The sequence below is a fragment of the Poeciliopsis prolifica genome, unplaced genomic scaffold, assembly GCF_027474105.1.
Source record: "Poeciliopsis prolifica strain line A6 unplaced genomic scaffold, Auburn_PproV2 SCAFFOLD027, whole genome shotgun sequence".
Lineage (NCBI taxonomy): Eukaryota > Metazoa > Chordata > Actinopteri > Cyprinodontiformes > Poeciliidae > Poeciliopsis > Poeciliopsis prolifica.
The window spans coordinates 4,956,151-4,980,733 of NW_026562402.1; the positions used below are offsets into that span (position 1 = coordinate 4,956,151).

General features: G+C 40.7%; 2 protein-coding genes across 3 annotated transcripts; one reads left to right on the forward strand and one right to left on the reverse strand.

Annotated features, from left to right (window-relative positions):
• Window positions 1-34: 34 nt before the first annotated feature.
• ccdc22 (coiled-coil domain containing 22) lies at window positions 35-10,727 on the forward strand. Of its 2 annotated transcripts, none has more exons than XM_055048502.1 (16): window positions 35-395; window positions 476-653; window positions 1,511-1,643; window positions 2,483-2,589; window positions 4,369-4,447; window positions 4,835-5,004; window positions 5,644-5,859; window positions 5,932-6,102; window positions 6,997-7,116; window positions 7,197-7,313; window positions 7,387-7,488; window positions 8,370-8,477; window positions 8,621-8,716; window positions 8,854-8,913; window positions 9,011-9,085; window positions 10,110-10,727. In XM_055048502.1, exons 1-16 carry the CDS (start codon window positions 346-348, stop codon window positions 10,221-10,223), a joined length of 1,896 nt encoding a protein of 631 aa, XP_054904477.1. In that variant the 5' UTR covers window positions 35-345; the 3' UTR covers window positions 10,224-10,727. The 2 variants fall into 2 exon arrangements, with proteins under 2 accessions (XP_054904477.1, XP_054904475.1); XM_055048500.1 differs by having other exon boundaries at window positions 35-214; window positions 286-395; window positions 5,644-6,102.
• A 386-nt stretch (window positions 10,728-11,113) lies between these two features.
• LOC129371731 (sodium-coupled neutral amino acid transporter 3-like) lies at window positions 11,114-22,909 on the reverse strand. The gene is made up of 16 exons (XM_055048504.1): window positions 22,720-22,909; window positions 19,640-19,724; window positions 19,477-19,546; window positions 18,420-18,535; window positions 17,326-17,399; window positions 17,139-17,231; window positions 16,953-17,034; window positions 16,294-16,376; window positions 15,773-15,831; window positions 15,160-15,276; window positions 14,914-14,993; window positions 14,506-14,606; window positions 13,423-13,547; window positions 12,805-12,949; window positions 11,959-12,062; window positions 11,114-11,870 (listed from the first exon to the last, which is right to left on the reverse strand). The coding sequence occupies exons 2-16, from the start codon at window positions 19,693-19,695 to the stop codon at window positions 11,766-11,768; spliced, it is 1,410 nt and encodes a 469-aa protein (XP_054904479.1). The 5' UTR covers window positions 19,696-19,724; window positions 22,720-22,909; the 3' UTR covers window positions 11,114-11,765.
• Window positions 22,910-24,583: the final 1,674 nt, after the last annotated feature.

The window sequence follows — 24,583 nt, forward strand, 5'->3', positions numbered from 1 at the left end:
ACTGAAAACTCCGTTTCCCAGAAAGCCCTTCCGTTCCAGTCGACGATTACTTCCACTCTGAACAAAAACTCCCAGCTCTGGGCTCTGTTAGAGCCGGTTCCGTCGGGTTGGACGTGATTGTGGAAGTGTTTTGGACTGATTTAGAATATTTTGTTTGTGTTCAGTCATTTAGCGAAGCTGGTAGGGAAAATGGAAGCGAGGAATGCCGCAGTTGGTAAATAGGAGCCAGTGTGTTGCTAGCAGTCGATGGAAGCTAACCCATGTTAATAAAGCATCTGTCTGTAGTCGGACTGTCTCGCTAGATTCCTGCCACTCGGTCAGAATATATCCAGAGAAAGCTGAGCGATGGAGGAAGTTGATAAGATCCTGATACACGCTCTCAGACAAGTCGGAACGTAAGTGTCTCGATCGGGTTCCTGCAGCTGGAAGTTGTTGACAGCTCTCAGGCGGGCTCTGTGTGGTTTGTGTCCCACAGGGAGGTGGGTGAGGACGTCGACAGGGTGAACCAGTTCACCAGTGAGTTGATCGTGGAGGCGGTGGTCAGATGCATCCGGGTGATCGATCCGGCCCTGGGGGAAGGGCTGCCCACCTCCCTGCCTCCGGGCATGTCTGCCCGCTTCAGGGTGGGCATGAGCCTGGCCCAGGCTTGTCAGGTGAGACTCCCCTGATCCGCCCACACATCATGTCTTCTGATTAGGTTCTCCCCGGCTAGTTGTTTGTGTCATTACTTGCTAGCAGATCAAGATCTGACCAGCAGAGACAATATTCCACCTGGATAAGCCTCTTTCTTTGAAAAGAACTCCTTCCAGCTGCACAGCAGGTTCTGAAGTGGTTGCTAATATGGTATTTTGATGTTGATTATATGGTGTCTTCTGTTCAGTCTCCTCTTGATGTTACAGGAAAAAGACTCTGCGTGCTATAGGCTTTGGTTGAACAGCAAAGTTGCATTACATTACTGCAGAATATGTCAACATGAACCAAATTGCGAGAAAATCTTGGCCCAATTGTAGAGAATTCCCCTCGATCAGCACCCTGTTTGTAGGGTTCTGGTCTCTCCTCAAAGTTTACATTATCACATGCCTGTCTTCCTGATACGGGCATGTTCAGGTCACAGTGTTCGTATTTCTGCTAATGCATCTGGAGTTCATATGTGAAACCTGTTTTTTGAACTCAGTGTCCTCTTGCACATTGCCAAAAAAAAAGTGCTCATGTGTGATCAGATAGTACAGTTATTTTATCAAAATATTAGTTCAAATACTAACCCGTTATTTTGATGTCAAACACTGTGATGCAGAAATAAGACTTTCCTTTGCTTCTGTGTTACACAGTCTATGTCCTGAAGCTACTATAAACTTCGAACCTCAAATTAGCATTATCCGTCTTACATTCAACACTTTAAAGCTGCAGAACACAAGTCATGTTACAAAATTCCCCAACATTCTCACATCTTGCATATTTTCTTCTTATTGTACAGTATGCTATGCTGACGCTTTTGCTTGTATGTTTTCAGGACGTCGGCTACAAAGGAGAGATTGGCTACCAGACTTTCCTATACAGTAATGAGCCAGAGATTCGCTCGCTACTCATGTACCTGGTGGAAAAAATGCCCAGGGAGAGCTCTGAGGCCTCGGACCAGCCCACAGGTAACAATAAAAATAAAAAAAATAAAAAATCTGTCATCCTCAAGAAGTCTGATATTACAAAAGTACAGGCTGTGTGGCTTTGCTGCTCTCCTGGCGTATTAAAGCAAAAGGAGCAAAAATGGAAGCTGTGAAATGTGTGAATATTTTTGTTCCTTTTTATTTGAGAAAAAATATGAGGTGTATCGACTATCACTTAGTTACAGTGTGTCATTGCACTTCACTTTTGACATATTTTATTCCAAAATGATTCCAATTAAGACGTTCCCTTAAAATACAGACCACGCTTCATAATGACAAACTGAAAAGACTTCTGGCATGGGGGCGGAGCTTCAGATGACAGGAGAGATGAATCAGCCACTTTCTGCTTAAAATATTACTCAAATTTGTTATATTTTCGTCCACTGAGAACATCCTCATTGATCTGTTTGTGTGATTGGTTTTGAAAAATAGTACGCTGTACTGCATATGTAAACACATGACGCAACAAATCCCTTGAATCTGAGCTGAAAGTTTGGACCTTTTAACCTTTTAACATTTTTTATTTTTTTTCACAATTCTGAGGCCAACGTGGCTCCGCAGTTTTGGACCAGAATGGCAAAAGAATGTTACCCAGAATAGAATACCTTAAGCTTAAGCATCACACAATGGTGTTAGAAAATATTTTCTAATATACTCATTTTATACCAGTCCTTCTTAATATCCGATTATTTCCGATTCTAAAATGAATGAGAAAGAATTGAAAGTCATAGCTTTTTGACAGGGAGTAAAAAATAGACAAGTACTACTAGCTTAAAATCTCTTTGTTTACCTGGTGATGGAGATATTCTCTCTTCCTGCAGGTAAATCGGCCGTCCTCCACAGAGCCATCGCTGCTGCAATCAGCAGCCAGCTGGCTGTTTCCTGGGTGCCTCTAAACTGCAGGTTGCCATTACACTGTGAAACTCAGGTATGTCAACATGTGAGAGCAGTAGCTGATAACGTATGTGCTGCACACAGCTTGACTAATTTACCAAGCACAGGCTATTTCTTCACCTTTTAAACAGTTTGACGATCTAATTTTTTAAGTGTTCTTGATTAATAACCAATAATAACCAATACTGCTGTGTGTGTACACACATATAGGCTGATACTGATATCAGCCTGTATCAGTGTAGGCTGATATCAGTATTAGCCTATACTGATATTACTGCCGATATATTGCGTACCTCTAGTTGTGCTAGGTCTTCAGTCTGGTGACTTTATTCTTACAAAGGGGGCCTTAGTCCATCGCAGGTTCGATTCTTGGCCTGGCGACCGTCGCCGCATGTCTTCCCTCTCTCTTGTCACCCTACTTTCCACCCTTTGTTCCTTCATGTCATACACAACATGCCCCTTGCTCAACAGTAGACTTACTGCAGCCCCGCAAATGCTAACAACTGCTGGCCGGAAGCATTATTCGTAAAGCAGCCGATTTCCTCCGCCGCTCTCCCAACAACTCTGTAACACGTTGTTTCTGCAGATCCACGTCGCTCCTATTGGACTGTTTTCACCTGCTGATCACACAGTCCTTCCGTCTGTTATGTGGCCGCTACCTTTTAGGTGTTCCACCAGCTTCTCTGTGCAGACAGCTGATAGATAAACCTACAACTTCACAGGCTACTGTCCTTAAATAATTTTCTCTTTAAAAAAACAGTGTAAAAACACTAAGAACGTGCAGTAGCATGATTAATAAAAATCATGCACAAACTTAAAAACTATTTACAAAAATCACACTTTAATCATAAAACAAATTTCCTTTGTGTGATAAGTACTTGTAGTCCCTACTGAATTGTAGCCTCGGATTTTGATTATTTCAATACTGTCTTTACACTTTATATTGTTTTTCTTCTCTACCTCTGATTTGCAAGGCATGGATTTGTGCTTCATTATGTTTAATAGATTTGTGAAGAGATCTGTGGTCAGTTCACTTGGTCGTTTAAATATCTAATAGAGCTAATCAGGACTTGTAACATAGATTTAAATTCTGGGTTTGGGAGGTGCACCGGTAAATCATACGGCTGATAGATCATCCCCGATTTTCTTAACTTTAGGAGATCAGTGATTGGCCGATCCTTATGTAAAAATCTGATCTTATCTCCTCTGAAATTTTAAAAATATAGCCGCTCTTCCCGTCTGCTTGTTGTGAGAGAGATGCTGACTGCAGTCACATGTTTGTCTACATATTTGTGGTTAATAATAGTCACCCGCTGTTGCAGACTTAGCTACTCTGTTGATAAATTTAGTGAGTTTTCAACAAGATTAATTATCAGCCAAAGTTGAAATCAGTGCATACTTTCTTCTGCGCTAAATGTTCCAGCTTGTCATCTTTTTTTTTTTCAATTTCTCCTTTTTAAATGTTGTCTTTGTACATAGTCTGAAGTTTTTGAATTTTTTATTTAAATTTATTGAGCATTGTAACTTTGTTAAATAAATTTTTTAAAGTATTTGAAATTGAAAAGGCTGATCTGATACAGTGCAGAAAGCCAACTGGAAGCTTCCATGTATTTTCAGGCATTTTATTTGAGACATCGAATAACGACCCGGGTTTATCCATTATCCGATTTCTCATTTTGGTGTAATAAACAAAAACCAAAAAAAATTAGTCTAGTTTTGTTTCTTCATTTTGCACTGCCTGAAAGTACACAGACCTTCAGAGCTGGATGAAAACATTCCCATCTTTGCTGAAACCCTCTTTCTTGTGTTTTAGAATAAAGCAGCATCACACAGCTTCCACGTCTGTCCACTCAGCTCCCCGCACTGCACTAACGGCCAGAAGTATCTCAAAGGTATGTCCTCTGCTGCAGACACATGGCTGAGTCAGAACAGAGTTTATGTTCAGTTAGCAAAATGCTAAAACAATTCTCTACACGGTGTAGCCTTTGGGCTGCAAAGTAATTCATATGGGTTTGAGTTGTACTGAACGATGCAGGTTTCACCCCAAACTCATGATGGTTTCTTCTTCAGTTGCAACTAGATCATGTAAAGTACTTAAAAAATCATTTGTTCCTTTTCAACTTGCCTTTTGATTTGGTTTTTATGTCTCTTAAATGTTTCAGATCATTAAAAAATATGACAGTCTTTTGTGTAAATCCAAAAACTGCTCTAGCTCAGAAAAAATGTTAGTATATTTCCTAGGTGAATAAATTGAGTGTGCATGTGCGCTGCGCTTACAGAGGTGAAGGACTACCAGAGAGACTTCCTCCTTCCTGTCGTCGCTCAGTTTCCCAGTCAGACCTCTATGGTGTCGTCCATCTTGGAGCAACACACGGCGGACTTGAGCAGTGCTCAGGAGTGGGATACCGAGTGGAAGAGTCAGGGCCTGCTGTCCCGCCTCACACCACAGGTCAGGGCTGCTCCACATCAGAAAATCCCTCCATGTCCCCATTTTTGAGAAAGAGTTGCAATGTTATCAAAGGGGATGAAAATTCTTTCCCTCTTTTTCTGTCTCAGCATTGCATGGTTTCCATCTCAGTGTCTAGCTGTGTCATGTGTGAGCATCCAGTGAAATTTTTCATTTATTTTACACTTTTCATCATTTGAAGACTGATTTAGTCACATGCAGGATTCCCCAAGAAGGCCTCCTAGGTAATGTCTACATGCTCCCAGTAGCTCAGGGTATGGCAAGAAATAAGATTAGTTACTGTGACATCACCATTCAAGCATTTAGTAGATTAACCATCACTGATTTTACCTGTATTCCAGTTTTTTATTACTTTCCTTTAAAGTAAGGTAATTATATTTATATAGAACATTTTCAGCAACAAGACAATTCAAAGTGCCTTACATGAATTAGAAGGAAATACAAACAAAACAAACCAAAGGAAAGAGCAAAAAGAGAAAAATTTCAGACTTTAAATTTTGCAGATGAAAAATGTTTGAAAGTTACTCTGTGGACTCAGAATAACACGTGTGTGTGTGTGCGCGCGCGCGTGAGTGTGATGTGTAATTTGGTGCTGACGGGGTTTTCCTGCGTGTTGAACAGGAGTACCGCTCCAGGAAGCTGACCCGTCTGCGTAAACGCATTGAAGAGCAGCTGCGCTCTGCTGCCGCGCCGTCTCCCGAAAGTGTCTTCAGCGTTTCCCGCTCCACCTCTGAGCTGTCTGACCTCTTGCACACCTTCAGAGGCTCCACCCCTTCTGACCTCATCCTTACCAAGGGCAGCCATTTCACACACACTCAGAAGTTCACATTCACACAGGTGAGCGCCTCTGGACGAGCAGACGGAGCTCTGCAGAACGGGTTCTGTGCTAACTGTGTGTTGATCCTGCAGGAGGCTGCGGCTGTAACAAGCCCAGTCCACACGGGACAGCAGTCGGAGGGTGATGCTCAGCTCCGCCAGCAGGAGGAGTTAGCTGCCCTGCAGCAGCAGTTTCAGCAGCTCTGCAGTGACGTCGACCTGATGGTGGCAGACATGAAGCACATGAGTGTCACTAATGCTCAGGTATTTCACAGAGCATTTAGATGTCCTTCTTCCTCACAGCGAAGGGAGGGTGATTTTATTTATAGAGCACAATTTCAGCATGTCAAATTACATGAATTAAAGGAAATGCAAAAAAACCAAAACAAACAGAAGAAAAACAAAAGGAAACACAACTGAAGTACTCCACAATTATACACTAAAGCAGTGGTTCTCAAAGTGTGGGGTGCACCCCCTTGGGGGGAACGCAATGCCAGTACAGGGGGAACGGGAAGCATTATGGACAAATGGGGAAAAAAAAAAAAAAAAACAGTTACACAAAAGTGTTTCACTGTAAAGGTACTTTGTAGTGTGTTTTGTTGTAAACTGAAGTGTGAAATAAACTTCAGTGAAGTTTGAAAACAAAATATGTGTACAGCTTTATGTCTGGTTGAACAGACATAAACCTGGGCACACACTCTGGGATGTGTTGTGCCCAGTTGATTTCTTTGTCTTTTTTTCTTTTTTGGGGGGGTGGGATTTTATTGGAATATATAGGGGGGCCCAGAAAATCTTTGGAAACCACGACACTAATAGGAGCCTCCACTCGCCAGGTGGTGGGCCCATTTCCCAGACAGAAACTCGGCCCTGGGCTGCCCTGAAGCTGTCAAAAAGGGGGGCTGACCCGTTGCTTCTGGGTCAGCAATGTTAATGAGCCTTGATATGAAAGATGACCAAAGTACTATCAGACAATACCAGACATGCCTCCCTTGCAGGCCTAGCAGGAAGTGTTGCAGCGCCCCTTATACAGCCTGTAGCTCCAAGGCATTGATTTGCTTCAGTTTGTTCCCTTGGAGATTGCTTTGATAACTGGTATAAACTTCATATTATAAAAAATATTAGAAGCATATAGACTGAAAAATGTTGCTTTGCTGGCAGGTATTTGATGAACTGAAGCAGAGAGAGATGGAAAATACTAAAAATGAGGAGAAGATGCAGGTAAAGAAGAAAACTATCGATCTGTTGCCAGACGCAGACAACAACCTGCAAAAGCTTCAGGTAAGAAAGGATGTGTGGAAACTCTGATCCAGCCTCAGAGAAGCTCTTCTTCACTCCCCTGTTTCTGCTCGGCCCTGCAGGCCCAGGTGGAGGCCAGTGCCAACCGGGTGGTGAATCTGGCATCTCAGTGGGAAAAACATCGCGCTCCACTTATTGAAGAACATCGCAGGCTAAAAGAAATCTGCAGCACCAAGGACGTGAGTGGTGGAGTAAATATGACCTCTGTTCAGCCAGTTCTGGTGGTGCTGATGTCGCCTCCGTTTTCCACAGCTTGAGTCTTCCACAAAGCTTTCTGAGATCAAGTCTCTGCATGAAAAAATCCGTGCAGCCACAGTGGAGGCGAAGAAGAAAGAAGAGTCATACAAGCAGCTGGTATGTCTGCTAATTCTGCCTCATCTTCTTATGATTGCGTGATGAATGCGTTCCTGTTTGTGAGACTGCGGAAGAGTTGCAGTTTGGGATATCTAGCAGTATTAAAATTTGGGCCAATCACTTTTTTGTAAATAAAAATTTATATTATTTACAGTTATGTGCTGCAGCACCCATGACCGTTACTAGACCAAACAAATATCACATAAGCAACCTCCTCCAGAAACAAAAAGCAACAAGATGAAAATAAACACCAGTTATCAGTATCATTTAATTATGTAATTATTCAGATTACATAATTTACACATGAAGCAGTACATAGTAAGCCCAACAGAATAAACCTTCATAGAGGCAAATAAGGTGATGAACAAAGACGTCTGAAATGAGGTACACAACTGATGTTTCACACATTCACACCGCCAGGGATGCTCTGTACTTCCTGTAGTGTCACCCCATCAAGGGCCACAGTGTCATAGCCAGAGTGATGACAGAATGAAAGAAGTGTCGACTCAGCACAGTGTTGGTGCAGATATGCAGACCTGCTTGGGCTGGAGCAGTGTTTTTTGGGAAAGTGGAGGGCTTAGAACTGAAAGTCTTTTTAGAAGGAGCAGCTCAGCCAGTCAGGAGACACAGTCTGACCCCGCGCTGACCTCCTGACTTTCTGCTGCTCCGGCGTTTATCTCCTCATCTGTTTGCAAATGAACTTTCAGCCCAGCAAGACATTGCTTTAAGTCAAATGCGAAGTGTGCCGCTGTTGGCCCGACTGATGCTGAAACGACCCCTTAGAAATGTATTTATTCATTTGTTTTTTTTAATGTATGACCAGGTTGGTTTAATACTGGGTGTGTTTGAGTCAGCCTTGTCTCTCTTCTCCACCTCTGAAGGTGACTGAATTGGAAAGCCTTCCCCAGGACGTGTCTCGATCAGCCTACACTCAGAGAATCCTAGAAATTGTTGGCAATATCAAAAAACAGAAGGAGGAAATTACGAAGGTAAGATTTGAAGAAGTTGGTGAAGAGCACAAGCTAATTCACAGATTTCTAGGATTCATGGAGTTAGTCACATTACGTTGAAGAGAAATAATTTGGACTCTGTTGTGCCTCCGTTGCTTTTTCTTTCACCAACTTCTCCTCAGATCCTGTCAGACACCAAGGAGCTGCAGAAGGAGATCAACAGCCTCACTGGGAAACTGGACCGGACGTTTGCTGTGACTGATGAGCTGGTCTTTAAGGTAGCAGGCTCGTCTCTAACTTTGCAAAAATCTTCAGTCACACTTTTTTGTTTTTCATGCAGCTGCTTCCAGGAATCGATAATGTATCTCTTTTTGTTTCATTTAAGAATTAATCCTTTTGCTGTTGTTCTGTTTAGGATGCCAAGAAAGATGAGTCTGTGCGCAAATCCTACAAGTACCTGGCTGCCTTACATGAGGTGTGTCACTGTGGGTCCAAGACCCTGATCTTTCTGTCGTCTGTGCTGGTTCATGTCAGGAAACGGTCTCCTGTTATGTCTCTGTCATTCACTACAGAACTGCAACCAGCTGATCCAAACCATTGAGGACACGGGAACAATTCTGAGAGAGATTCGAGATCTGGAGGAACAGGTAGGCTTCAGCAGACTTAGCTCATTTTCCTGTTTTTGTGCTGAAGCAGTCAAATGCATCTGCCTGCCCACAACGTCACTCAAATGGTCTTCTGCTAAAGTTCACTAAATATCTTGAAACATAGTAACGTCCTTAAACAAAGTCTGAGTGAAACGTGTACACCAACGGACCCCCAGTCATTTTTGGCAATGCAGACGCTGCCGTGTGGAGCTAATCTTATCCACCAATTTAATATATTTGTACAAACCAGCCTCTGTCGTCCGGGCGCTGCTGTGAGAGACGACTAGCTGAACGACCCACCCACCAGGCCACCACTGCACTACAGATGCACCAATACGATTTCGCTATCCGTATCGGCCCCCATATTGAAAACGGTTCTAGATCGGGCATCAGTGACAATGTGCCCAATCCAGAAAATATTTAGAACAACTAATTTCACTTTCTCAACCGTTTGTTTGTTTGTTTGTTGGAGTTTATTTGTACATGTTAGACCAAGGTAGTCAACCTATTGTTTTTTTTATTTTCTTCATTATTTATTTTACACTTTTGTACTCGTAATTGTGCTCACTGAACAAAGTTTTTTGAAACTCTTGGTGTTTGTAAGTGTGCTGTATTGGTGCAGTTATCAAATAAATGTGTAATTCAGTGGACTCAATTCTTTGCTTAAAAGAAACAAACATTTTAAGTTGATTTAGCTTTAGTGTTATGGATCGGTATCATCAGATACGTGTGTGTATTGGTTATTGGAAGTAAAAAAAGTGGATCGATACGTCGTTAAGTCACTAATTTAGTGACTTTATTGTTATATCTCTTGCCTATTCAAACCCCTCTAGCCAATTTTTTTTCAAGCATCAAGTGACAAATCTGCCAAACTTTTTGTGTCTTTTTGAGACTGACATCATTTTTGCTGTATATCCAAATTCAAGTATACAAAACCTCAAGCAGCAGCTTTTGCCATGTTATCGGGTGAATAGAAATTCTTTTCGCTGTGGCTGATGAATTGTTGTCTGACCGTTGTCTGCAGATTGAGACGGAAAACTGTAACAAAACCGTGACCAACCTGGAGAGGATCATGGACGACTACAAAGCAATCCGACAGGAGAACTCTGCCCTCGCCGCCAAAGTCAGAGAGGGCTGAGAGGAGGCTCTGCTCCACCGACGCCAGCAGCCGGTGGTTTAAAGCGGTCTGAGCAGGACAGGAGCAGCTCTTCAGGTCGATGCTGTAGAGACTAAGATTCGCTAACATGGAGACCAGCTGGTTTTTGTACCGTTGAAAAACCAGTAATGCTCATGCACATCATGAATGAATGGAGAGATGGGTTTTGTCTCGTTCGTTTCAAACTGAATCTACAGAGGAGCTCTGATGGTCCATCCACTGGTTTGATTGTTTTGTGAAATGGGACTCTGGACAGCATAATGTGGCTTCATGATCTGTTTGCAGAGGATCTTCTCCAGTGTCAAATTGATTGATACATGAATTGGTGTTTGATTTTCAGACGTTATGTGTTCTTTCTTGATCACATTTGAGCATGAAATGATGAACAAAAGGAATTTGAATGTAGTTAAATGGAGATGTTTTCTAGATTCATCAGCAGAGTATTGTATACATGCTACCAGCTTAAATAAAGATGCCTTACAGATCCATGGACTTCCTTTTTTTTTATAACCGACTTAATTGATACAGTGACAGTTATTTGAAATTTACATTTAATGCCACATGCTTGTGGCAGATTTTGATACGGTATATTTCTGTGCCTTCAATTGATAACAAATGTCATCTCCAGGTTCTCTATGACAAAGGTAACCTGGCGTTTGTGATCATCTGCCACAGAAGATGGGCAATGACTAGAAAATAATAAACCATTGAGCTTTCATCCAAAACCTAAACAATTAAAGGATAAGCTGGGCAACAGAGATAAGTCCAAGTCATTGAAAGAATTACTCTCTCTAACCTTTTGTCTGCCTCTGGTGATATACCAACAGACTCTTTGGTGCATGAAGTGACATAATGAAGGTTGCAAGCATATCTTAGTTAGACCAGTATTCTTTTATACATTTTATTTAAGAATATTCACAAACAAACCAAATTAACACATTCACAGTTCCTCAAGGTTTTTAAATTTTTGGCTCATAGACAATTTTCTTGTTTTTTTTTTATGTCTTTTTCTACAGAATTACGAAACAAAGACATTTGAGTTCTTCACAGGTTCATAAGAGCAAATGCATTGACCCAAGATCGCCCTTTTCTCAGATTAATTTAAGGTCCACCAAGTTTTAAGCACCATCTTGGATTGATTTCACAATCATTATGTAAATAAGCTAATTTTCGTCAAAAAAAAGAAAAGAAAAAAAAGATTGCTCCCCGTTTTTTGGCGTAGAGTTTTACTTTTAAAACCGTTGCTAATAAAACGCCACGTTTAGCCTCAGGAAAAGCTCCAAGCTTTCTGTGGTTGAGGGTCTGTCGGAAATCGTGAATACTGCAAGTTAAACATGTGCAGCGAACGTTATCCCAGCGTCAGGGTTGAAATTTCCTCCTCGTCACAGTGGAGGTACAGCTGGTCCTAACCAGAATAATGTCAGTCTCACTGACGTCTTCATCTTTAGATGAAAAATTTGTTTTCTTTAAGAGTCCTGGAAGAGGGGGACACAGCAATAGGTTAAGAGTCAGAGAGGGAACGTGTTAATGGCCGCCGAGACTTCGCTTTTCTCCACTCGTCCAATCAAGTATGATGAAGGTCAGACTCATGATCATGAAGATCAAACCCAAAGTGGTGAAACAAGCAGCCTGAAAAACAGCAGATAACCATTAACATCAACTGACTCTGTCATTCTGAGCAAGTCCTCTGCTCAAGACCCGGATCAGAGACATGTACCTGGATCTTTGGCCTGGATCTCATGGGCTCCTGGTTTTTGGGAATGATTCGAATGTAGAAGAGTCCAGGCAGGATGAAGATCAGAGTGGGAGCAGTGGTCGCCCCTGCACAAGAGGATTAAACACGGCAATTCATCTTACTGCCACAAGAAACCTTTTAGGAGCTTAGTTTAATGGATAGCTAATTATGAAACCACAACCCAACTGCTTAATCTGTTTCAGCTTAACTCTGAGAGAGCATTCAAACCAGCCCTCCTTAGTCCAATTTAATAAAACTCTAGTTTTGTTTGCCGAAAACATTTTGTTGGTTTAGGGAAGTGAATGTGCAATCTACAATGTTGCGTAGACTCATAGAAAGAAAAAAAGTAAATTAAATTCTAGACTAAACTAGGTAAACAAACAAACAACAAAAAATAATTTTCTGAGTTTGTTGAAAGTTTTCGACTTTTGGAACTCAGAAATGTCCACGGTTTTTCTTGAAATTTTTCAAAGATTAATCTCAAAATTTCTGAGTTTGTTATTGGGAATTCCTTTTTTTCTATCTACACTGGCCCTAATACTCTATTGTGGCAAAAAAAAAAAAATAAAAAAAGCAACTCTGCTTGGCTTAGTTCAAGTGAACTCTGGTATGCATATGTGAACGCCAAGCGGACCAGAAGCTGCTCCAAAAGCAGGAATCAAGTTGCTTTTGCACGGCATTGCCAAAACAAACGTGTGAGTCTAGTGGTTGGAACGGCTCATGGTCTCTTGCCAGATGTTACCAGATGTTCCCATGAAGTTGCAGCTGTGTTATTCTGGAGAAGCAAAAGCAGTAATCTTTGTTTTTCTCACAGCTGTATTATCTCACCTGTAATCCCAAAAATGTCTCGAATGTTGGGAACAAAGATGACCAGCAGGTTCACGGCGAACAGCAGGCACACAGCGATGGCGATGTGACGTAACCAGTGGAAGGGTTTTTCTGGGAACAGCAGCTGCAGGAGCGCTCGACGAATCTGACACAAATATGATTATCAGGAGGCTTCACAGACATCAGTATCTATCATGAATCTCTTTAGCTAGAGATAGAAATCAAATTCATTTTTGTTTGTGTTCTGTATTATCAGGCACGTGCAGAGGAGTGTGTGTGTGGTCTCTGCCCCTTTTTTCTTTGATGCTTCAAGTGCCCTTTTTTGAGTTTTGTTTTTTTTTCCAAGTTTTTTCCTCCAGTTTTTTAAGGTTTGCATCATGAGGCCTGCTTGTGCTGCTCAACAGCAATATTTAGCTAAAAATAACAATCTAGCAAAATAAACTAGTATTCCCTTAATCTATTAATGACTGAACCGATATAAAGAAATGCTCTGCTTCACCTTAGTGCTTCTACCAGGCGGTTAAAGCCGCTGCTGACAGGATCAAGTCCCCCTTTTTAACTCTGAGCCCCTGACCCCCACTTGTCTCTGCATGGCCCTGTGTCCCAATCGATTCTTACCGGAAACAAGACAACGGGTACAGTGAGTGTGACGGCCACCAGCACAGCCAGTCGCACACATAGGATCAACGTGTCCAGAGGATCGACCCTGCTGTAGGTGTGGAGGAGCTCAGCCTCTGTGCCTCCTGTGGAATCAGACACAGAGTTCAGGACATTCACTCCACAGGCAATAAATCTGTCAATAAGACACATTTAGTGTTGGCATGCAACATGGGTTTGTGGACTTATGAGAAGTTGGTGTGATACTTGCTATAAATATCAGTCAGAGCAAGATCACTTTGGGGAAGGATTCTCATAAAGGTCAAACAGGTTGTTTAGAAAAACCCAAATGTCAAACCCACCTGATAGTTTGCGTGAATACTTTTTAGAATTTCACACCCTATCAATATTTAATGGAATGTGCATTTTCAGTTTTGATTTCAGTTTTTAATTTAAAGTTTCTAACTGTCCAGTTGAACAGCGCTCACACTGCTGCACCTGAAGCCCCGGCGTGGCTCATCCTGTGGGATTCGGCTGTAAATGAGTGACGGCTCGCAAAGTGTGGAGCCTCCTGCCTTGATTCTCTGGTGACAGGAGTTCTTCCTGGCTGCACTATAGCTGATCCTTGTAGAAAATCTAAATCTTAGCGCTTTCACAGGCGAATCCGCAAGTAGGCAATTATGTGTTAACCCTCACTGTCAGTGCCATTTTGTTACAGTTTGATGGAATGGTGACAAATCAGATTTCACAAGCCTTTCCAGTGTCTGGACCGCTGCTGTTTTCTGCACATTCAACTTTCACATCCAGACTCCAGTGGATGTTCCACAGCTCAATTAAAGTGTTTGACTCCTGCTGCGGCGACGGCCACGCCTGGTCTCAGTATTTGAATTTGTATTTTTTTCATGTTCTTTAAGTAGCTTTTTTTTCCCCCCTGTTTTTCTTATTTGCTTTATTTTCGGAGGAGAATGTGTATATGTCTAATTTAAATATTCCAAATTGAACCTATATGTTTGAATGCTTATAATTGACATTTCTCCCAATTTAAATGCACAGAATGTAAATGAATTGTTTCGTTTGTATTAGACTAAAGTGAGGAGTGCTCACCGTAGAAGGTTAGGTAGCCAAAAATAGCCGTGAAGAAATACATGATGAACATTGCGAAGATGGAAACATTTCCAATAGTCTGCATTCTTCTCTTGGTTGGACTTAAGGGGAAACATCACAGAAGTTTTCAATTAAACAAAAATGCAGTTGGAGAAACATCCTGAGAAGTACCACAGACCCGAAAATGATGATATGATCATCAATCAATGTCTTCTTCTGACTCAGCAGGTTAACACGCCTTCAATCTGCATTTAATAGTTTATATTTCAATTTGCTTTCTAGAATCTCATATCTTCATCAGTCAATTCAACAGAACCATTGCAGAATCAAGAATGTAACTTCATAAATCAAAACAGCGTGCTATATTAAATTATTGGTATGGTTTATCATCTGTTTTGTACGTCTTACTTGCTCAGCTCTGTGTAGACAGGAAGCACTTCAGGGTGACAGACAAACGCAAATGCCAGGATGGGGATGGTATACGCTGTCTAGGAACAAAGTGAAAGATTAATGGGCATAACTTAAGGAAGGTGTAACATGAGGCACTTCAGTCTGCATGTGCTCAGTCTCTGAGTTCCAGTCACCCCAGCTCACAGCAGGCCCAAATGAACATGCGTGTGAGTTCCCGTCCCATCCAGCAAGGCGAAGCCTCACCTCATGGTTGATGGTGAAGTATTTGGCCACGCAAGTGTCGTCAGAGATGGGCGCGGTTGCAGAGAAGTTACCGAATGTCTCCAACGGGCAAGCGATGTTAAACTTCTTGTAGATGACCTGACGTGACAAAGGTATGCAATCCAGGTAAGGAAAGGATGTTTCTGAAAACGTAGCTTTCTCTGGGTGATTGTTAAAGTTTGTAGAAGCTTGTGTGCAGAGGCTCTTCTTGGAGCTTGTTTTTCTTTAAAAGTGCGATTCTGAAAGTGCTGCTGTTCACGTTCTAAATGGATTTTAATAACCAGCCCAAAGTTAAATGTAAAATAAACATTTAACTTTGCATTGAAATGCTATCCGATGCATTTCATCTTGAATAGCATGGTCATCAATCTGTCTTTGGTAGTCAGCCAAGTTTCAGGTTTCTGCTGAAAAGTCTCCTCCGTGTGAGAAAAAGACACTTTCTTAAGGACAGTTAGGAAAGTGGAGCTTATGATATCAATTCATATCAGTATCTTCACATACATATTTGCTTGTTGGTGAATTGAAACTTGAGCTGTGGTGCATTTGGATTTTTCCTGACATAAAACCCACAGAGTTTGGCACTTTGACAGCTCACCGCACAGAGGAAGAAGACCATGCAGGAAAGAGAGAAGCCACTTGTATAGCCGAGATATCCTGTATAACGATCAGAAAACAACACACTGATGAAAAATACATCCACAGATATACAAAAAATACTTTTATCAGTTAACATTTACATTACAGACAGACTAAATCAGAGTTTTCTTTGAAGACTAGAAATAATCTGTTTCACATATGTGAGATTCAGATGAAAACTTTGTTGCTTTGATATTAGCTTCAGAGTTTTGGTCTCACCCTACAGATACAACTGGACAGACTGGCAAGAATATGGAAATGCTGGTCAGTTTGAAAGGTTTTTGAGTTGTGTTTAGATTTCTGTATCTGCAGATTTGACAATAATTGGGCCAAATAACTGATTTTCCTCCTAATTTTCAAACCCTGCCACATAATATCCAATAATATATTATTACAAAAAGTGTTTGTCTAGCTTCATAGAAATATACTGGGGGGGAGACTGTCCTTCTAATGTTTTGGGCGACATCGACCGGGACTTACCCAAATGTTTCATTGTGGCCAGTGGGAAGATAACGCAGATGGTGACAATAATGATCAGGTAGTTTCCATTCATAAACCAGCTCCTAAGACCAGAACACAGAACACCACATAAAACACAATGCATAAAGCAAATAAAAGTTATTTATTCTTTCCAGATTAAAAAAAGAAAAAAACAAAACATACTGGCATTCAGTTTTGAGTCTTTTAGAAACATTTAGACACAAACATGATGGTCTTCTGTTTTTATTGGATGTCGATTCAGCTATTTTTATCAATTTAAAAAAAAAATTGTGATTGATTACATTTTCTTTTGCTCCTATTTCATTGTTGTGTTGTTTTTCACAAGAGAGGTGGATTCAAGTCATTTGATGTGAAGCTGAGTCAGACAACTTTCATAAATAAATATCACAAAGAGGCTTGAGACTCGACTTGAACACTCACATCAGTGAGTCACGACTTTAACTGGACTTGAACCATTTCACATGAAAAAACATGATATATTTTATGTACAAATATCCCATTTTTACATGGATTTGCAATCACATTAAAATAGTCAGACTGCCATTAAAAATCTGAGGAGAAGGTCTTTTTATTTGTTGACTGTATTTCTCTTGTTTAGATTGATTATGTGCAGTTAAATATATTGGGTCAATACTCACTCAGTGATAGATGTTTGTCTGAGAAAGGCTTGAATGACCAATGGTAACTCAGATTTTACAATGAATAAGTAGCTGGACATGGCTGCAGTTAAAGACAAACATAGTTAACCACATCGTCACATGACATAAAGTAACGCCATACTTGCCAGAGGCGTCGCAACTGGCATCCACTTTCCATGGTCTTACCCCCAATGTTGTGGAATGTTATGATGACAGCCGCTAGGATCTTTCCCGAACGTCCAAAAGCTCTCTGGCCCAGCTGCTCGTAGGCACGGATCCCTGAAGAAAAGGGTATTTAACGCTGAGATTCTAGGGACAATTCCATTCGATTCAACTACAAACATAAAGAACTGAGAAGAGAAAGAGCTCTCACCGACCACTCCAGCACTGCGAAGCAGAAGGTGGATTGAATAACAAGATAAACAGGCAATACATGTCAGCAGGATCCTGCAGGAGACAAAAAGTCAAGAATTTGTTCTCTGAACTTTTTAATTTCTTACTTTTGTAACAGTCGAGCTTAATATTTACATTTTTTACAAGTTCTAGCTCTCAGCATAGTCTGGGGTTTCTCCCATTGACTTGAATTCTCTCCAGTCGATTTTTGAGGGGGCCAATCGGTGAACAGAAGAAGTACTTGTGACCAATGAGGTCAATTTTCTGTATTATTTTTAGATTTGTAGTTTGCCTGTAATTTCCCGTGTCAACCACACTTCCAAATATTGAATGAACATGAATAGCTGCGTTGTTTGGATTGGCTCTACTCTCTTCACCATGGAAGAGACTGTTCTCTACAGCGCAGGCATTTTCTGGTAAACTTCTTAAAATCAAACTGGCACATTGGTTACGTTACGGGCAAATGTTAGCAATTGGCACACCAGCTGGGTGAGAATACTAGATGAAACTGACAGGTTTAAATGCATCACAAGGGTCTGCTGATGCATTTGGGCCTGAGGCCATGGACAATGACATCTGCATTCTTTGAGTAGATTCTGGTCGGCCATCCAGTGTCTCAAGAGGGGGAAGCAGTGAGTACCGCCTCCGGGTTAGGGAGGTGTTCCTGTCCCAAATGGAGAAGTTTAAATATCTAAGGGTCTTGTTCACCAATGATGGAAAAATGGTTTGGGAGATAGGTACCAATGGACAACTGTATGGAGAGAGATGGCCATTTAATTAAAGAAAACATAATACAATGATGGGTAAGATATTTACAACCCATTAATCCTTAGTGAGAAGATACAAACTCAATAAAGGAACCTTTTCAGGATAAAATACATGGTGGAACAGTAGGCAATTTCTTTTTGTTGGAAAACAGCATGACCTTGTTTATGTCCACTCGTGTGTGTGTGTGTGTGTGTGTGTGTGTGTGTGTGTGTGTGTGTGTGTGTGAGGGAGATTTGAGGGAAACAATATATGAAAGTATTATGTCCTTCCAGATAGAATGAAACTTTCATTCTTTGTTTTACTCACAGAAAAAGGACAATGCCAGTGTTTGACATTGCATAAGCCAGCCCCAAGATGCCACTGCCCATGATGGCATTGCTTAAGTTGAAAACAGACATCCCATAGGAGGTTTTTCCTTCAAACTGGGAAAGACATAATATTAGAATTTAGTCAATAAAAATATTGTAGAGTTGTGTTCATCATATACATGTTATTCAGAAAATTCTCATATTTCAGTTATAAATAATTCGTAGGTGATGAAAAACATAGAAAGTTCAATAGTCAGAAAAAAACAACAACCTCAAAGTGAAAGAAACAAAACAAAAAAACAATCCATAAGCAGATTATTTCCTAAAGAATGATGCATCTCACAGGACCTGCCATCATGTCTATATGGACCAGATTCTCTGGGGAATGCTTCCAGAACCTTGCCGAATCTTTGCTATGATGGACTGAGACAATTCTGAAGACTTGTGGTTAATGCTGATTTATCAGGAGCTCTGGAAAGTGGACATATCTCATCTTATCCCATATCTTGCCCACCAGACCTCACATTTTTAGTATTTCTATTGACATGAAATTAAAAAGGTTTATTGAAAACCACTCAAGTAATTCACAAATATAAAAGAAGCAAGTCCATAATTTCAAATATGTACAATGAAGTGGAATGATATGTGGAATAAATAATAAACATGTGGGGAAAGGATGTGCAAAAAGGCATAGAAAGTCTTCAAACCACCTGATGTCTCTCAGATGTCTCTTAGAAAGCAGACATGCTCCTATGTGCAAGTCAATATTAGCTGGCTGAATATTAACTGATGAACTTTAAAAGGGTTTCTCAATGCCAAGGTACTGCCCAGAGGGGTGCAAATGGTGAAATATCAGATCTTGACAAATGAAAAATTTACTAATGGTAATAGTTACATTTACTACTTTTTTGAATGGTCCAGCAGAAACCCTCAGACCCATAATGCAGTAGTAGACAAACATTATTTCACCACAAAGTATCTCTTCTCTAGGCTGAGACGAGATGCAGCTTCTGAGGTTAGAGAAGCTTTTCAATCTTTTCAAAGTTATCACTCACATCTGTGAACTGTGGCCTCTTTAAATCATTGTCTTTGTGCTGCAGGAACTTTTCTTCCTCTGGTGGTAATCTGCAATATAAAGACTTTCTTAGCGTATTTGATTTTACACAGATTTTGGAGATTAAATGCAAGTCAGTGAATGTGACGAACACGGAAACATACCCTGCCTCCATTGCCCCGTCGAGGTTAATCCCATTTGTGATCTTCTCCATTTCCATATTTAGAGTAAAGACTTTGAGTTTAAATTCTGGAACATAGGAAAGACAATGAGAGGAGAGTAAAGATGGTTATTTGTCCCTTTTCTTCAATTTGAAACGCAAAAAAGTTTATTTCCTGCACATTCCAGTGCCTTCAAAATGGGAAAAAGCCTAAAAAGCTAATTGATTTTATTTAAGATTCTAAAGCATTATGAACTTTAACAGAAAAATAAGACAGAACAATTGGTATAATTCATTCCACCAGAAAGATTATTTTCAGTCATTTTAGTGTGCAGAGAAACTCAACTTATCCACTGTTTAGTCGACCTGCTAATCTAGAAATCGTTTTGATGTTTTTGTTTTGCAATGTATGTCATGCATGACATTAGTCCGATGATGAACAGAATGAATAAACCAGTTGCTGTATGCCCACTTGGTTTTCATTAGTGTTTATCTTGTAGGTGATTCTAATGAAACTGGACCAAAGAGACTATTAGGCCAAACTTTGGGCTCAGTTAGAGAAAATAAGTGTCAGGGTTTCCATTTGAGGGTAAATGTTTTGCAAAATGCAGTGAAAGTGACATGTCTGTACAGATAAGAGGCTGGAATGGGGCCAACCCTGGATGGTTCTCCTCCATGTTGGCCTCAGTAGTGACAGAATGTGTGATTTATTTAATCCGGCCTCGCACGTTAAAGGTGAAAAACTGGGGTATTTTTTTTTTAGCTTGATCATTTATGCTCTAAGCTGTAAAAGCAGGGCTAAGTATGAGAATTTGTCTTGGCAGATAAATATTTCTTCCACTATAACAGAAAGACTGGAAAATTTAAAAAAAATCGCTATATATACATTTAGTTATGTATATATATCACACATTGTGTGTGATTTGTTAATAAGAATGAACAATTGTCAGCAAAAGTAAAATAAGAGAAACCAGACATTTGAGCCGACATTTTCTTACTCTTTGTGACGCAGGAACACACCCAACCAACGATCCAACCAGCTTTCAGAGCTTCTGTCCTGAATCTCTGTTTAAACAGATGCCTGATCATGTGTACTTTTCAGTGACGGATACATTGGAATATTGTAGCTGTCCTTGGCAAAAGGTTGAACGAACAAACAAAACCCATGCCTGGGCATTGGACAAACTTAGCTGCCACTGTAAAATTATGACCACATGTTTAATTCAAGGTAGGGAAGGACCAGTTAGCTCTGAAAGCATTGCAGGTACCACTTAACCCTTCATCGTCTGCTACAAAATACACCAAAGAGCCTTATTGTACGTTTTCTCTAGATCCATAAAACACATGTAGGCGGGACAGCCAAACTCCCATGAATCCCCACTGCAGTCCAGGGTAAACAGGGTAAACATCTAGCCCAGCTTTTCATAGCCAAGATGAAAACCATGGCCGCTTCTCCAGAGTCTGACATTTTACACTTAGTTGGACTCTCTATTCCAACATCCAAGAGTAAAGTTTCCCAAGCAGGAAAACACTGTTATCTTTCAATAGCTGAAATACTCTATGGCCCCTGTTTTTATTAAAGAAATTTGTTCCACAAGGCCTAGTTGAGTCTCCACTCAGGAAGTGTTATCCAATACTCCTTGCATTGTTAAAGAGGCACTTCAACATGACATGCAAACAATAAATTCAGCATTTTGGGGTGAACCTCATCCACTGTCTGCTGTATGCAAGATGGTGATGGACTCAACTTCCTCAAAGTTCTCAGACTTTGCCTTTTCTACAGAGGACCTGGTGTTTGGATTGAGGTGATCCTCAGAGTGCTGCCCCTTTGGGCTCTGGAGCAGTGACATGCAGTCAAGGAAGGCAGGTGAGGCAGTCCCTCACCTGTAATCCTGATAAGATCCCCAGAATGAACCATGCAACCTGGCAACACCTAAACCAGAGTTGTCCAAAGTCGGTCCTCGAGGGCCGGCATCCTGCATGTTTTAGTTTACTACCCTGGTGGTAGTAGCAACCTTTTCAGCATGTTAGTGTTCTTCTTAGACCTTCTAATGAGCCATCATTGGATCTAGGTGCATTAAATCAGAGAGAGAACTAAACCATGCAGGATGTCGGCCTTCGAGGACCGACTTTGGGCACCACTGACTTAAACTATCAAAGCACTGCTACAGTAACTCAGATGACCTGTGGTCTTCTATTGAACTCCGTTGGTTTCATTGCCTAATTTATCTATAATCTTTAACATTATATTAACTTATTTTGTAATTCCCCTTAAGTAATTTTTCCCCGAACGGAAATTTGTGCCATAAGTTTGCTGAAAACTGCTTCAAGCATTGTATAAGAGAATCAAAATCAAGAAGTAATCCGTTTCCCCATCAAATAAAATTGAGAAAAATGACCAAAGCCTAAAGTAAAATAGCTATTTCAAAGTTTGCAAATTTTCTTTGTTGACCCTGCCTTCTCTGTCAAAGTGAGTAGCAACAGTGAACAAGTTGTTCCTGGGAGAGGCCCAGCCCTCTCTTTTCCTGACATGGGCCTTTACAGCTTATATAAGACACAGGCTCTGTTTTATGACGGCATGTCTTCAGCAAGCAAAACACTCGCTATTAAATGTTTAAAAATACTGCAAAATTATTTGTGTGCTTTTTCCCATTCCTTCTTTATGATTAATACTTTTCTGTCAACTACACATTATTAAAAACATAAGTTCATGCAAGTCAAAATTAAAACAAAAATAATCAAACCTTCTGCATAGAACCAAAACTCACCAATAATGTCTCCCTTTCACTTCTGCAATAACAATCACAATAATAATTTACTTGAGGTTGGGTTGTAAATTGATGTCATATCTTCTAAAATAATGTTTTCTCTGGTCTGTTTTATAAAGTAAGTAAAGTTAGTGTAAATCAGTTTAATTTAAAAAGAGTTTAGATCAAACACTGTTATCACAGTCAGCCTGTGAACGCCCAGTGAAACCAGTTTGACCAAGCTGTCAGAGCGTTTCTCCCATGCTCCCTCACTCGTCCTCAGCAGATCTTGTCAAAGCGGCCAACACGTGGCAGCACAGGCCATTCAGAGACCTACCTTCAGAAGCAGAACCAGGAGGAAGTCAATACCACGGTGGAACTTCTTGGAAGGATAGGTGGTGCAGTTTAGGCAGACAGGGTGGAAAAGTTGGGCCGTTTGGAGCCCAGCTGAGAGAGCGGAGAGAAGTTCGGGGGAAAGGAGAGCAAACGTGAGAGTAGACAGACTAATGGGAGGGCTGCTGGAAATAACGGTCTCAGGTTTCTCCTGATGTCACATTTAGAGACACTCCTCTTCCCTAACAAGAGTAGCAGAGAGGATTCAGCCGTGATGGATTGCTTCATGGGATTTACATACTCCTGGTCTTCCAAGAAACACTGGAGCTATTGAATGGTTTTAATGTTTAACAGCCTCCAAAACTATTTGTCATGAACATATGGAATCAAAGAAAATATGGAGAGAGGGTGGGAGAGCGCTCCGGGTTGCTCAACAATCTGGCTGCCACTGTTCTGCACCGAAGGCAAACTGGAAAAAGCTTGTGGTTTCAGATCAATATGGAAAAGGTTCCACAGAAAAGTAAATAGATGCACAGTCCAAGTGACTGACGTGAGCAGAAGCTGAAACGAGTTGCTCCACAACTACAGATGGTTCAACATTCACACATTCCCACAGCTGCAGTTTCTGCTGCGTTTCCTCAGGAAATGTCTGTCGGCAACATGGATCTCTGGAGCTCATTTAACAGCCTTGATTGTTTCATGAGAACCAAACTAGTTGGTGTTTGGATCTGATCGATCAATGAGGAAATCCTTTATGCTACATTCATATTCAATCCTTTGTTTACAGGCTTTTTTTGTTTTTTAAGATCACAACAAGCATGTGAGGATTTGGATTTTGTATGTGTTTTTTTCAGATAAGTAAAATTGTTTTGTTCATCGACAATGGCATTCATAAATATAGACTGAAAACATCGATCTATTGACCAGTTCTCCCCCATAAAGTGAGACATTTGGGTTCTTTAAAGTTCTGGAGCAAACAAGTGCGTAAAATATAATACCAAAGATGCTGGTGTTATATTTGTAATCTGGGAAAGGAAATAAATAAGCAAATTAGTCATTTACAAATTTAATACTGTCCAGCTCTCAGATAAGACATTGAGAAAAATAAAGCTATTATGTTTGAAGGCTTAACTTTAATGAGTAAAACGGAGAAATAAATTAAATACTTTGGTAAACCACGCATGATACTGCCGGACTGTGATATCAAGCATGGATGTGGACTTAGAGTCAGGACGGAAATAGGATCCAAAATAAGGGTAGAGAGAAGGGTGGATGTGGAGAGATTTGGGACACACTCAAACCCTTCAGTGTGAACGTGCATTTGAAGGAAACAAGGGCAGAACAAGGGTGCAAGTGCCAGTATTGGGTCTGAGCCAAATAAAAAGTGTTTGTCTCTCTTTAGTGCTTCAGAACATCAAACCAATGTGTTAATTAAAGACAACGCAAGTAAACACAAAATACAGTTTAAACATTTTTTTCACTGATCAATAACCATCTGGGTGACATGTGACATGAGTCACATAGACATGGATATGGCTGCTTCAGAAATATTAATTGCACTTTCTCTGCAGCGATAATGTTTGTTTCATTTGTATCTGTGAACAAGCTGCAGCGAGATCAGATGTCACCATGTTGTCTTCTGAATAGAATTAGAAAGAGCTCATCAGAGGATTAGAGAGGCAACATGAGTTAAGCCGGACTGACACGACACACAGCACACACACAAACTCACGCATACACACGCGCCAGGAGACAACATAGACACACACTAGTCAACACATTAAGGGCCAGACATTACGAGGAGCCGTCTCATCCCAGCTTGGTGTGTTAGCTGCACCAAAAGGAAAAGAAAGGAACTGTCATAAAAC